This window comes from Rhamphochromis sp. 'chilingali' (assembly GCF_963969265.1).
Source record: "Rhamphochromis sp. 'chilingali' genome assembly, chromosome: 16".
NCBI lineage: Eukaryota > Metazoa > Chordata > Actinopteri > Cichliformes > Cichlidae > Rhamphochromis > Rhamphochromis sp. 'chilingali'.
Genome location: NC_137943.1, coordinates 14,980,178 through 14,995,450, shown reverse-complemented (window position 1 = coordinate 14,995,450; position 15,273 = coordinate 14,980,178). Strand labels below are relative to the sequence as shown.

The window sequence follows — 15,273 nt, the reverse complement described above, 5'->3', positions numbered from 1 at the left end:
AGCCTCACTTGTAAAATAAAACACGTATTTCTCTAGTGAAATAGTGGAATACCTAGTTCACAACATAAAGTCAACCACTGACTGCATGGCCAGGAGGCTATCTACAGATCTGGCTATGGCTCAACTACAAAGGAAACTGCACCACATGCAACCACTAGGTGGAAGGAAACACCAGGAGTTCATCCTTCATCCATTTGCCAGTTCATAGGATACCCGATGAGTTTATTTTTTGTGTTGTTTTAAACAGAAAAAAGAGAGATCACTTCAGTCTCAGAGTAAAACCTTCAAATCTTACCTGTGAGTTAAATAAAACTGAATAAATAAAAGAAAAAACTAAAACATCAGCAAAAATTTATGTGGATGAATAACGTTTATATTCTCACTAGTGCCCAAAATGTGTTCAAATATGACTGTAAGACACCGTGTGATCCCATAGTGAAGCCATCATTAATGATACAGTACAATGTCTCTCTTATGAGATGGAGCAATAAATGTAAACTTGATCTTTTCACAATGCTATGTGTTACTGAACACCCTGGTATTGCTTCTATTATTTCACTTTCTTCCCAAGAAGGATGCACACCAACATGGAAAAGGAGGCACATCTAATCTGTGTCAGGTCATATTGTTTTTCAGGACAAAACCTGTCTTTAGTTCAAATCAACTTTTGTCCTTTTCCTTATTGTGCTCATCTGACAGTGTTACTGCCCATTGCTGCTGGCTTGTAGGTGCTACAGAAACTGTCTCTTGTTACTTGTAGTTTCTATTAGACAGCTTTGTGCTTCTTTTCCTGTCACTGCTACAGCCCGCTGGTGCCAGACTGTGCTCAGTTTTTGTTGTTTTGAGATATTGAATTTCGTTGTTGTTCTGGACGTAATTATAGAAAAAGAAGTGTCCAAGCAACATTCCTGAACTGTTGTTCCCAAAGTAGGTGAAGTTGGCTGTGGTGTAGACAGACCACTGGTTACCAAACTATGGGGCAAGCTTTCCTGGTGGGCTGCAGAGGTGGGGCATAAGTGTTCAAATTGAATATAAGGAGAGAAACTAAGTTGAATGTTTATGATCAGAAGTTTGCAACACTCCATAAGACTTAAAATTTGGGACTCTCCACCAATTACTCTTAGAACTGAAGAAGCTTTTCAGATGAGAGTTGAAACATCTTCAAGGAAACTTAAAGAAGTCCAGACGCTTTTCTTTCCATGCTCCATAGACAAGTTTGCAAATACTTATCATGGGCATGAATTTCATGGCAATCTTAGGCTTTTAATGATTTTATTGAACCCATCTTTATTGACTTTAAAAGTAAGAATTTGTTGTACATTTGAATATATTTTGGATTTTCTCTAAACTGCACAAGGTCAAAAGTATCCTTACAGGTTGAAATACATACACTCGATGTTAATAGTGGCTCTGAAGGTTAAATGGTGTCTTTTAACTTGACAAGGCCTAGGCCTGTTAAGTTTTTTATAAGTAATCATGGTTTACTAGGACTGTTAGTTTCTTTTTGCCAGCATAAAATTATTTGTTTGACGGTACTTAGTGAATTGACCAGTTGCTCTGAACAATGGGAAAACCCAAATGAATTAAGTGTCGATTTAAGGAGAATTGAAGATTGAGTTTGGAAGATCTCTCTTGGAGCCATTTTTAAACAACTGCAGATTCCAGGCTCATTACCTCAAATAATTTTTCTTAAGCATAAGTTAATCAGATGTGTCACCACTTTGCTAAGGCCTGCAATGACCCAAACTGCCACCCTCAGACGAGACGTATTTGGTTCAGATGGAACAACTCAGGAACCACCAAAGCCCTGATCTGGAACGGGCGGAAAAATTGTGAACTGCTTTTAAAACTCAACTCCACTCTGCCAAAAAGAGTGGTTGAATATCTGGCCAGAATTATGCCAGAAGTTTTTTTATGGCAACCAAAATCATCGGGTCGAAGTGCAACTTGCAAGGGACGTTTAACAAAATATCAGTGGGGGTGGATGTATGTATTTAAGCCTAAATTTGCACTTTTGACCCTGCGGGAATCAGAGAAATTCAAATCAAGTATGTATGCTTTACAATCATTCCAGCTGGCAAAATGAACAGTTCAAAGAAATTCAAGTCCAAGGGAGTGTTTTTTGTATCATAATGATGATTTAGGTTCCATTAAGTAGTCATGAGTTTATTCTTTCCATACTCTGCAGTTCCCTTTTATCCCCAGATTAGTTTCTTGTCTATTATGTTCCTCTTATGTCTCGCCAGTATGTATCTGTTGTGTCATCTGTGTTTACATCTTCCCCTCTCCCCATCTTCCTTGTTCCCCGGATCCCAATCATGCAGTTCCGTCCTTGTGTTTCCCCGTCTGTCATATGCATTCACGTATGTTCTCCCCAGCCCCAGACATGTCTCTCAGCAGATATGCTGATCACATTTGGAGTAGAGTTTTTATGTGCTTTTTATTCAGGTCAGAAATGGTCTTTTAAATTGACGGGTTGAGGTAGAGAAAGTGGAGTTTTGTTGCGAGCACTTTTATATTGGGTGGACTGTATATCAAATAAGTTGACCAAAAATGTTACTAAATAAGAAAAGAAAAATGTGGATGCAAATCATATCAGATTATGCATTCAGTTGTACTCGGAATCAATGATAAGACATGTTGTCCTAAATTAAAAGTTTGAGGTCAGTTCCCACAAAAGAGCACGCCACGCCTCAGTGGAATATGATATAGTGTAACCTTCTTTTGTCCTCACAGGGAAAAGTAAGATCTTCAGTAATACAGGAAAGTATTGTGCTTATTTTTTTAATTCACGTCATAAAGACTAGAAAAGATGAACATTCATTTGTTATACAAGTGTTATCATCAACATTGTCATCTAACAAAGGTGAGCTTCCTTGTCTAGGTCTGATAGGTAAGAGACAGACAGACACCCCTGAGGGGAGGAGTTAAAGCCTGTGGGCTCTTTGGTATTTGCTGAAACAATAACACACCTGTCATTTCATGTTGGAGAGAGAGGAAGGTAGAAGAAAGAGAAGAAAGTAAAAAATTTAAGACCAAGTTGCTTCCCTAAAATCAGTTTGAGAAACAGCATCTCACCTCGAGGCAGTGGATAGCAGAAAAAAACTGAGGGCATGGGGACGTTGCAGTTAAAGATGCTGAAGCTTTTGTTTTTATTGACCTTCAGCGGGGTAAGATGTTCTTATTTTCTCATTCAGCGTTAATTTAAACCAAAGTAATTTACAGTGTTTTCCACATCAAAGGTAAAATGTTTTGATATTGTGCATGCTGCATAAATCCAGATAGAGAGCAGGGAGTAGAGGACGTTTGAGACATATGAACACAGGCCCTTTTGAGTATCACGGCTTTCAACAAGTGCGAGCGGCATGCCCAGCCGTACCTCAATAGACAAATTCATTCCGACCTGAAAGAAATACCTGCACTGACCAGTCCTGAAATCTGTGTTGAGTGAAGGTAATGTGCAGCCTGCTGCCTCTCATGCTCTGAGAATGTGATACAGGGCATAATTTGCCTCAGGATATAATGTGGAATAGCAGAAGCTTACTATCTTTGGAAGGATACCCTTGTCTTTAATTGACTGTATTTCCTGACTTTCATTAACAAGATCATTCATTGTTTCATTCATTAAACTGACTTTTTTTCTCACTTTCAGATATGCATGGCTCAAAATGGTAACAGAGCTTCTTTCATATTTGAGATACTTATTGGTTAAGATACTTTAAGATGTAAATTAATCACATTCCCCTTTAATCACACTTTCTGCTTTATCTTCTTCAGACATCAGGTTGTCAGTGTTTACAGTGACATCCAAGAGCATGACAGTGCAGTGGAGTGGCCACACTGGTGCCAGCTCCTACAAGATCACAGCAACCCCCAAGAACTCCCCGGAAAGACCCGTCTTTGCTCAGTTCGGTGGCAACACAGTCATGGGCTCAGTTAACTCCCTGTCACCAAACACGGTGTACACCATGCAGTTAGAAGCTATGGACAATAATCTCAGGGTGCTCAGCAGTGCAAAGACTGAGGAGACGACAGGTTGGTAACATCAGAAAAAACAGAAAGGGGCAAACCTTTATTGATAAATAAACACGAAGCAATAATTTTGAGTAACGTAAAACTTAAAATATAGAAAATCAAAGGTTTATTTATTCATATAGTGAGAAATTAAGAAAAATGTTCTTGTCATCAACTGATTACACACCAACAATAAAGTACATTTCATTTGACTACAATGAAATGTATCAGTCAATGTAACATTTTACAGTGTATCTGTGTAAAAGAAAATACATGGAAAATTTAAATGTAATTTTAATTTTTTTTGCATTATGAATTAACAAAAGTATCTATTTATTTTAGTGCATATATTAATGAGATAGTTTGGGCAAACATTTTACTTGTACTGTGTTGTTGTTAAATAGCTCTATTTAATAGTTATGAAATACCCAAAATACTTTGTCAAACATGGTTTAATTAAAAGTGAAAATGTTCTTGTTACATTTTTTCTGCTGTTTTTCTCTTTTTTTTATATCATCACTCTTTGTTACATGGAACAGCCAGAAAAACATTTCAGACAACTCTTTCAGCCGTTTCAAATTATGCTGCACATTTTCCAATATTTCCATAGACAACACAATCGTTTTTGTTATCCTCCTGAGACGCCGTGTTCTCATTTGAAGACATTACATTTTGGCTTTTAGTATAGAAACAAGTTTTATATTTATTGGACTCAACTAACCTTGAATATCAAAGAGATATTTGAAACCCACTCCAACCAAGCGCTCAGGCCTCAAGAGGCTTTTCTGAAAATGTGAGGAAATAATAAACTGTAGGCCTATGCAGTCATTTCAGAATTTTCAAATAAAATCTTAGTGTGCAAATTGTCAGTAACATGTGAATAAATATGTATAAATGTAAGAATGTAAATGTTTATTTGTTTTACATGTAGTAAACTATAATGTAAAAAGGAGACTTTATTGAGAACTGCACTTAAATTTGGTAGTGGTGGTCAACTGCTGCATCTATAACATTGTAGATGGCATTCTTACAGGAGTTGTTATGGAAAATTGTTTTTGCTTCTGAAAAAGAAAAACATGTCGTCATCAATAAATCTATAGTTTGGATTATTGTCTCAAAATTCTTATTTGGAACTTGAAATTTGAAGTTAGTTTCTCAAATTTGAGTTATTTTTTAAGAAATATATGTTAGTAGGTAGAAATTCTGAGATAATAACCCAAAAGATGTTTTTTGTTTGTTTGTTTGTTTGTTTGTTTTGTATTTCAGTGATACATTGTACTTCTCTTACAAATAGAAAAGCTTTTATTTTGGAATCTATCTGACTGACATCTACCATCTGCTCCTTAGCCCCTGATGTACCCAGCATTGGGCAAGCCTACTCCAAAAACAGCAACAGCATCACTGTTGAATTCAAAGAGGTATCTGGGGCGACCAGCTACATCCTGAGGGCAGAGTCAAAGACAGGTGATTTCTTCAAGGAGAGCACTGTGAGCAGCTCTCCAGGTACCATGGTGGAGCTCCAGCCATACACAGACTACGTCCTCAGCGTCATGTCCGTCAACTTAGGCGGGAGAAGCCAGCCATCCTACCCCACAGAGGCCAGGACAGGTACGTCAATATCTGAAACGAGCTAAATTAGAAGAAATAATCGGGCCATTCCATGTAAAATAAAAGCATAAGTTAAATATAATTTTCAGCAGTGAAATGTTGTACCTTGAGGTCATGTAACTCAGAAATTTTAATAATATGAAAGTAAAAATTTGGATGCCGTCTGTACAAAAGCATCAGCTGATTCTGAGAGGGCCAAGTCGGGTGTGACTGACAGTGCACTTATAACTATCTTCTAGTTCCACTTTACCGTAAAGATGGTAATCAGCCTATAAAGAGTGAAACACAGGTTTCTGTTCCTCCTTAGAACAATAACTTGTTATCTCACTCCACTGGCAATAGTGGCTTACCATTTCACCGCCCATTGTCATGGGTGCCCAAGTCGTTGCAACTAGCACGAGGGTGGAAACTGTATCCACTCGCTGCTCCATGGTGGTTTCATAAGTGAAAAGAGAAACCATGAGAACTAGGTTGTCTCGCATCCTGAAGGGTAACTGAATGTAACAGGATCACAGGAAAGTAGTTTCTATTTCATATCTTATAAAGAAATGGGAACAAGGAGAGGAGAAGTAAGGTCTCTTTGTTGGTTTGTTTGTTTTTATTCCCCATTAATCCCATTAACTCTTCATTCTCCCCCTGATCACATCTGCAGTTGTAATGGCTCCCAACTTGAACACATCCTCTCCTACCAATGGCACCATCCTTGTGAACTGGGACCCAGTGAAGGACGCCGTCCTCTACACACTGGTCATCATCAGAGAGGGATCCAACACCCGCCTCAAACTCAACACCACTGACACCACGGTGAAGTTTGATAACCTTGAATCAGGAACTACATACTGTATTAAGGGCACGGCATGGGACTCTGAGGGTCGCACTGGTGATGATGTCACTGTCTGTCAAATTACACGTAAGAAACCTTCTCAAAAATTAGGCTGATAAACATTTGAACCCGTACCAGAGGACCAGTCATGACTGCTGTTATTGATTTCATTGTGGTTTCATTTCCAGGTCCTCAGAGCCCAGATGTGACTCACGTTCAGGTGACTCCAGGACGGGCTCTTGGGATTGCTGTATTCTGGTCACAAGTGAGGGGTGCTAATCTCTACTTAGTCTGGACCTCTAATGGCCAAAACTGTTCCACAGAAAACAGTTACTGTTACATTAATCCTGCAGATTGTGGACAAAACCACTCAGTCTATGTCATAGCCTATAACGATGCTGGACCCAGCAGCCCCTCTGAACCGGCTAACTACATAACATGTGGGTATATCATTCGTAATGTATGGTTGTTTGTCTTATACTATTATTCATTTAAAGCACTCTCAAAACTTTTGAAATTAGCTCTCAGTAGCATTGAAATAAAATACTAGAATTTCAATATTGAGAAATCCTGCTCTTGGTTGTAATTAGCTCAAGTGAAGCCCATTGTTCTCAAATGAACTACACTATCTGTGAATGCAAATTTATACCTTAAAAGAAGATCTATTAATGAAACGAAGAACTAAATTAGCTGTTTTTTTAGATTTGTTGTTGTTGTTGTTCTTTTAAGCACCCTGTGCTCTGCTGTAAAACTAAACATTTTATCATGGGAGTCCATGGGGATTGGCTCAGTTTTTGAACCAGCTTCAAGCTGACTAAAAGGAATTGCAACTGGAACTTTTTTGTGACAAAGGAAAACACAATCATTTCTGTTGCTCCAGATTTAGTGTTCAGGCTGTGATCAGCTGACCTGTGCTAAATCTTTGTGAATTTAGTGAAAAAAAGAATAATCTTGAATTCATTTAGCTGTTAGCCACAAGCCTTTTACAGATGTGACCAGATCATCAAGCTCTCCTAATGAAAACCAATAAGCATATTTGACAAATTATCACATGGAGTCTTTGACATGTGAAGTCCATTACTGTTATTACTCAAGGACCATTGAGGACCATTGTCTCTCTCTGACAGACCCATGTCCGCCAGAGAACATCTGGGTGGAGGAGCCCAGAGCAGGTAACTGCTCCGTGATGTGGGACGGAGTGCCACTGGTGGAGTACTACATGGCGTTCATAAAGCGGGATGATGGAATGGAGACGTTCTGTAACACCAGTTTAACCACCTGCCCATTTTCCTGCATGTGTGGCTACACCTACCTCACTACCGTATTCCCTTACAACCAGGCCGGCTCCAGCCCTTATGGACATGTCCGCAACTACACTACCAGTATGACTTTCACACAAAAGCACCCACATATACAGCAGCACCACTATTAACACAGTCTACTCCAACCCAGCACTATCCATCCAATCACATCCTATAGGATCAGGCCAGTGCTTTTGTTTATGCTTGTTTCTTATGGGATTTTTTCCTCATTTCAAAAGTCCTTTGTCGGAACTAAAGGTAAACATCTCTGAAGTAACTACTATGCTGCTATTGTTTAAGAAAAAAGTCATTTTCATGATTAAGCCTGAGTTGTCATGACAGGAAAAGCCCACTTTTAGACAGACAAAATGTATAACCCAACTTTAAAGCTACAGCAGTTTTATGACCAAACTAAGAGAAACTCACAGTTGGCTGTGTGTGGTTATTTGCCTGTTTTTTTTAATTATTTTTAATTAGTTTCTTCTCTCCGCCTCCTCCTCAGTCCCTTGTTGCCCACTGGATGTTATGATAAAGCTGGTTTCTACGGAGACCCTGGAAGTCATGTGGACACCAGTCAAAGGAGCTGAACTGTATGAGACGACAGCAGCACAGACTAAAGACGTCATCCACTGCAACGACACAGCACCGGTGTGTGCGCTCTCAGATTTGAGTTGCAACACAGCTTATTCTGTGACTGTGACACCTTGCTGCGATTTACGAGGATGCAACCGCACCTGCAAGCCGCAAACGCATGAGACAGGTAATTTAAACACTGAAGAGTGACTGTTTTTATGAAACACACACAAATTGTGTGCAAATTCATCTGAAGCTCAGACTGTGCATCGCTCAGTGAAGCTAAAAAAATCCAAAGCATGTTAAAAGTTACACGTTATCACAGCACAATTTGAAAAAGACTGAACAAGTATGGTTTGTGTAGAAGGGTCACCAGGAGAAAGCCTCTCCTCTTCTCTTCTCTTCTCTTCTCTTCTCTTGATATGGGGCAAGTTTTCTTCCTATGCTTCTGGTTTTTATTTAGCTAAGCTACTAGAAAATACCAGTTGCTTCACATTTTGTCTACAAATGTGAACAGAATTACAAGTATGAATCAGTACATTTTCCAAACTTTCTATTTCTTCTTTTGCAGTAATGTTTCACTCTGTATTTGTATCTCTGTAATTTTGAAGTGACCAACTCTTTTATGTGTGTCTTGCTGCAGCTCCCTGCACTCCAGAGATCCTGAATATGACTCAGACCAACAGTTCCACATACAGAATCCTCTTCACCACACCCAACACCCCCAACACGAATTATACCATCACTGCCACTGGACGCTATGACAGACAAAGCTGCCAGTCGACGAACAGCTCCTGTGTGCTCACGCAACTGCCCTGCGGCTCTGTCTACGAGGTTACAGCAGTGGCCACAACAGCTGTGGGGAAAAGTCTGCCAGGATTCAGTAAAACTTTGGAAACAGGTATGACAGTCTGATTGGTTACGCTGTTAAACCCCACAACAAAATGTACAATTGGTCCACCAAACAGCAACTTTAATTTGAGCCATATGCTAAAGTTGCATCGAGCTAAAGCTGATCTCTGCTTTTAAGGTTATCAACAGTTAGACATCTGCCAAAAGCTTTTGTCATTCATTAAATGAAATGAATTAGTTCTCAAGTTTATACGCAAAACACCAATGTGGATGCTTCTCATGAGGAAGCATGACATGTACTGAATCTAGGAATCTAAAAATCCTCCCATACTTAAGTCTGTTCTGTATTCTTCCCTTAAGGCCCTTGCTGCCCCATGTCTGTGAACGTGACCCAGGTCACCCAGGCTATGACCAATGTGACCTGGTCACCTAGCACTGGAGCTCGCTCATTCATTACCTCCCTGACATCACCACGAGGGTATGCCAAATGCCACACTCTAGACACCCACTGCCTGATGGGGTGCATCACCTGTGGAACCAACTACAGCGTCAACCTGGAAGCAATCAGCAGCACAGGACAGAAGTCAGAGTGCAAATATCGTGGATTCTCTTCCAGTGAGGATCGATAAATACAAACACATTTGTAATATTTTTACATCTAATGGAGGGAAAAGTAGAAATCTTCACACTGTCAAAAAAGATTTTTTTTACAAAAGCACAACTCTACACTCACTCTTTTACAGGTGCCTGCTGTCCAACGGGGATCAAGCTCTATCGCAGGACCAACAACACCCTGAGGGTATACTGGCGTTCGCTCGGCCCTCAGATCTATAATCACACAGTGGAGCTGTATGGCACCGGAGCAAACTACACCTGTATGGCAGCTGCAGGCAGCATGTACTGTGACATCCAGGAAGAAACATGTGGGGATGTCTACACAGTGGTGGCGGCACCTGTGGAAAAGTACGGGAGCAAAGTCACCTTCTGCCAGCCCAGGACGTACTCAGGTGGGAACAAAATTCAAGGGGCGCATTTACTCTGATTTTTAAATTTGTATAACGAGTCGATTCTAACAGCTGCTTTTACACTTTTCATTTATCCTTAGTTCCCTGCCCTGGAAGTAACGCTGGCATGGGTACGTATCATCTTATACCTAAAACAATGATAGTTACACACTGATTATATCTTTTAGTTTGTTTCTACCACTCAAAAAGAATTTCATTGGCTAAAGCCGGAAGTCTCGTAGTTTAGCATAAAGACAGAAAAAAGAGAGAAACATCTACTGACTCCATCCTTAGGTAGAATCCAACTATGTCATTTAAAAGTTTGTTTCTATATTAATATATTTTGTTCATGAGGTGTTACTTCTGAATATCATTGTTTAAAAACACAACCATAAAAAACTATTTACATTTTGCTAGCTGTTTCCTCTTAAGCTTTGAGCTATTGTTAAAATGCCGTCTCTTTCTTTCCTCAGTAATTTCTCGTGTGAGACGAAGTGTGAATTAACTGTGGTGAGTTTGTTGTTTCTCATTCAACGTTGTTCACATCACATCTTGGAAACCTGGAGATGATGACACGCCCATGTTATTGTGTCTGTTACGAGTGGCTGTAAAATAGCCTCAGACTCTGTACGCTATCGCTGTAGTGTGATTTCTAGAGTATAATGTTCCACAAAGGATTCTTGTTTTTACTAAGATGAACTTCTCCTGCCTTTTTCTCCCAGTGTGAACACCCCGACCACCAACACAGCAACAAGGACAGAGGCCGATGTTTACACCAGTGATAACTGTGAAGACTCTGTATACCACGATGACACTGAGTCTGATAATAATTAATATCCAATAAAATGAATATCTGTTAACTAATAAGCTTAAAAATAAATGTTAAATCCAAAGATAAACGAACTTGAAAAACAGGGAAAAAAAATTATGTGAGCATTTACTGAGCGCTATTAAGATATATTATTTTAAAATTTTGCTGCATTTAAAAAAAAAAGAATAAGTGTTTTACTATTGGCTCCTCGACTCCTCATGTTTCATGCGTCCTGTTTCAGTTAGAAGTTACACTGTGAAAAAAAACAAGAAATGACGACTATAAAATATGGAAAAGAAACAAAGCTTGAAACATTATGCTGAGGCCCGACTTAAAAGTGTCATAGCAGTAATCATTCAAATTTTAAAACAGTATATTAGGACTTCTCCAAGTAGAGGACCTCCATATGGCTTCAGTTTGATGTCTCCCGGTTGTGAAGCTTGAACGTGGGGCAACAGGGATCCGTCTCATGGAGTCTGTGGATGACTCATCTGATCATATTGCCAGAGAAATATTGAATGTCACACCTGCTTTCATTGGATTTGTTTTCTCCCAGATGACAGATGATAAAAAAAATAAAGCAAATTGTTCTGCATCACAACGCTGTGTAAAGTCAGTCTGTCAGTATTTAAATTATTTGTTTGATTTGTCTGATTGTTGGAGTTACCTCACAATATAAGGCACCTCGAGGCAACTGCTGTTGTGATTTGTTACGGATAAAACTGAAATTAAATTGAAATTACACCCAAGATTTTCCTGAAAATGATCACGGTAAGATCCTGAAATTGATCTTCCACTAAGATATTACTTAAAAGTTGTATATCTGTCTGTCTGTGGTCTCATTGTGACTGCATTTTAGCTGACTAAAGATCCTGCTGGGACGATATGAAATAACACAAAGGAAGAATATAAGTTTTCACTGTAACACAAACACTGACAAATTTGGATTAGAACATCTTTTGTTACATCTAATATCCCCTCTTATCCTCCTGATTTTCCACCTTTCTCTACGTCAGCATCTTTTAAATTGAAGCAATGAATGCCAAAACACAGTTAAAGCTTTGTGTTGGAAAGAAAAGAAGTAGAGAAACACAACTAGAGCAACGGAGAACTGACCAACTGGCAATAATCATATAAACAGATGTCCAGTGGTAGTCAACTGGCACATCTGGTGTTCTACAAACTGATTTCATTCTGAAATAACTAATCTCAAAGATGTTAATATTTGTAGTAAAACATTAAATAATTATTTTTACCAGTCAGCAGGGGTGTCTCCATATGGAGGCCCCTGAATATTGGGGTGGCACACAGAAAATATAATTTCCTGTTTTATTATGCTGTTGTTGAATATAGGTTACTTGAGTTGGAGTTTAAATGTGACATGATATTTTAAATCTGTATTTGGTGGTTTCCAGTGTTGGGAAGGTTACTTTTAAAATGTATTCCATTACAGAATACAGAATACATGCCCCAAAATGTATTCTGTAACGTATTCCGTTACGTTACTCAATGACAGTAACGTATTCTGAATACTTTGGATTAGTTAATATATTATCATGCTTTTTACAACAACGTGAATGTACTATTGCTGTGTGATTTATTACTATTACTGAAGGTCCGCGACTCCGAACTGTAGTAAAGGGACCTCTGACTAATACGGCGGGGTCCCTGTCGGCTCGTAGCCGAAAAATAGCTTTACTTTGTTGTCTGGGTCAACTTTTCTTGCGAGAGACAGAGAGAGGCGTTGAAAGGCTGCTCCAACGGAACTTATTGTTTTCGGAGGAAAACACGAACACGGTGTACAGTCGAGTCTTAATAGCTTACTTACAACTGGGCTCGTCAGGCACTCTTCTTGGCTGCAGTGGTTATTATTATATTTACATGCTTCCAGCTCCCGTTTTTCCTCGATGACAACTCGTACCTTTCCACTTCCCTTTTTCTCCCTCCTCGCGCTCACATAATATGGAACGCCAGGACTGCCATAATGAATTAATTAAATACACCATTAAATAATTAATTAAATGTGTCAATAATTAATTAAAATTGGAATTAATTAATTAAATAAATAGTTATGACACATGTAATTAATTAATTATTGACACATTTAATTAATTATTTATGTATTTCACATTTTAATTAATTATTGACACATTTAATTAATTATTGACACATTTAATTAATTATTTAATGATATATTTATTTATTTCATTTTGGCAGTCCTGGCGCCTGGCTCTCGTCATGAAATAATTTTATCTGTCAGCCTCACCCATCAAACTCAGGGGGCGGGGTTAACGCTGCCCATGCAGCTTCTCTAACATTTGATTGGTTGCCGTGCAAAGTAAGTCAAAACAGGTCGATCCTAGATAATCGATTGCTTGTGTAGACTTGGGGCAGCCAGTTATCCCAGAATGCAGATCAAATCACAGGCAGCAATGGTGGTGGTGTAGTTTTAAAATACCCCGTTTTTCTGTCACCAGCTACACTTTTAACAGTGTTTTAGCCGCGAATGTCGCGACGTATGTCTGGTCAGGTTGTCAACATAGAACATGTTTGCAAAAGTGCTCAGATGTTTTCAGAGATTTCACTAGCTCTGCTAACAATTAGCATGCAGAGTGCACCGAGGGGGTTACGTTAACCAGTTTGTTTACATATTCCACTCTCCGTGTTCCACATGTTGCATTCGCAGATTCTCATTTTCACCGAACGATCGTCTCTTTCCGCCTGGTCTTGTGTCTCTGTGCTTCTGTAACATAAAGAACGAGCTGACATTTTTCTCACGAAACCAGCGATCAGCTCAGCAGACCCTCAGTTTACCTGCATGCATCCTCCTCCTCATCTGTCAGCTGTTTAACACCTGCTGCTAATTCAAGAAACACGCCTAGTTACCTGGTGATAGTCACAGTTTAACTGGGCAGCCGGTGCTCGATATAACGCAATGTCAGCGCATTTTTCTGCACAAGATAAGTAAATATAGTATTTTCCCCGAGCGCAGAGCTGCTGGAGCTCGTTTCCTTACAGAGCACTTTATACGCGAGCCAGCTTTATCAGCGGCTGATGTCCAATCACCAGCACACAGCTTTGAAACCTCAGCTGAGTTTTAGCTCTCAGTGGTTAAACGCTGGACTTCATTCACTCAGGTTCTGTCTGTCGGGTCACGTTTACTTCGCTGTTTTATTTACAACTGAGCAAATCGGTTTGGCTGAGGTTAAAGTTACGTTTCATAACTGCATAGTTTCACAGACGTTTAATGGTTCACTGGCACATGTGTTAGACTGAACTATCATCTAAATATCATCTGTTTTTTAATAGTTATTCAACTGTATTCTAAGCACCAGCTGTCTGTTAGAATGTGATTTTTTTCTCTCTCTGTTGGCAGAGGTATAAAAATGCGCAGGAAAATCTGACGTGCATGGCAAACTTCACCGACGATATTTAGGGAGGAATAAACACACATCAAACATAAATGAACCATTTGCCTGTCTCCATAATTGAGAGTATTTTCTCTTCTTATGTCAACACTCTCTCTCTCTCTCTCTCTCTTTTTTTTTTTTTTTTTTTTTTTTTGCTTTTTCGGTCATGTTATGTTTACCTGTCAAAGGCTTGTTACAAACTATGAAACACATTGTGCAGACTTCTGGATGTTAGAAGAAAACTAATACTGCTCATGAAGGAGACTAAAGGCAGGAAGGTGTCCTTTAAAACTAAACATGTTAATAGGACCTCCCTATTTATATCATAGTTTAAGATATAGCACGTGTATTTCAGTAATAGCCTGCTGAGGCCACTATACGTGCTGGCCTCATATCAAATGTGAAGGCAGACTGAGTCTATGTTTGACGTTTTTTATATCTAATCTTCCTTTTCAAACATTTAAACAGCAGCGAGTCTGCAGCTGAGGGAATACAAATTCAAATTGTCGGAACAGGTTTGCTCGTTTCTTGGATTCATTTGGTGATTTATTAAATGTATAACTGTTATTCTAATCTGCTGCTGAGTCTCTTACACTTTTCTTTATGCTGTATATTTTCACGTCTCTGGAATAGTTGGCAGTTAGATAGTCAGCTGGGAAACTTTGTGTTAACTCATGAAGCTGAGGATATCGTGGATATGCTGACCTCGCTGCGTGGTGTACAGAGCGAGGTCAGCATGATTAATATTCACAATAAAAATATTAGCCGAACATCATGAAGTCTGTATGTGTTTCATAGTGTCGAACAACCTTTGTACAGTTAAAGCCAGCAGTACATGACGGAAACACCAACGTTATCTCTTTTATGTGTTTATACA

General features: G+C 39.1%; 1 protein-coding gene across 1 annotated transcript; it reads left to right on the top strand.

Moving 5' to 3' along the window:
- Nucleotides 1-3,000: 3,000 nt before the first annotated feature.
- fndc7a (fibronectin type III domain containing 7a) lies at nt 3,001-11,574 on the top strand. Its single transcript, XM_080861623.1, has 14 exons — nt 3,001-3,170; nt 3,653-3,671; nt 3,778-4,035; nt 5,362-5,622; nt 6,275-6,532; nt 6,634-6,885; nt 7,573-7,827; nt 8,249-8,506; nt 8,963-9,220; nt 9,532-9,786; nt 9,915-10,178; nt 10,277-10,306; nt 10,649-10,685; nt 10,898-11,574. Exons 1-13 carry the CDS (start codon nt 3,114-3,116, stop codon nt 10,678-10,680), a joined length of 2,457 nt encoding a protein of 818 aa, XP_080717749.1. The 5' UTR covers nt 3,001-3,113; the 3' UTR covers nt 10,681-10,685; nt 10,898-11,574.
- Nucleotides 11,575-15,273: the final 3,699 nt, after the last annotated feature.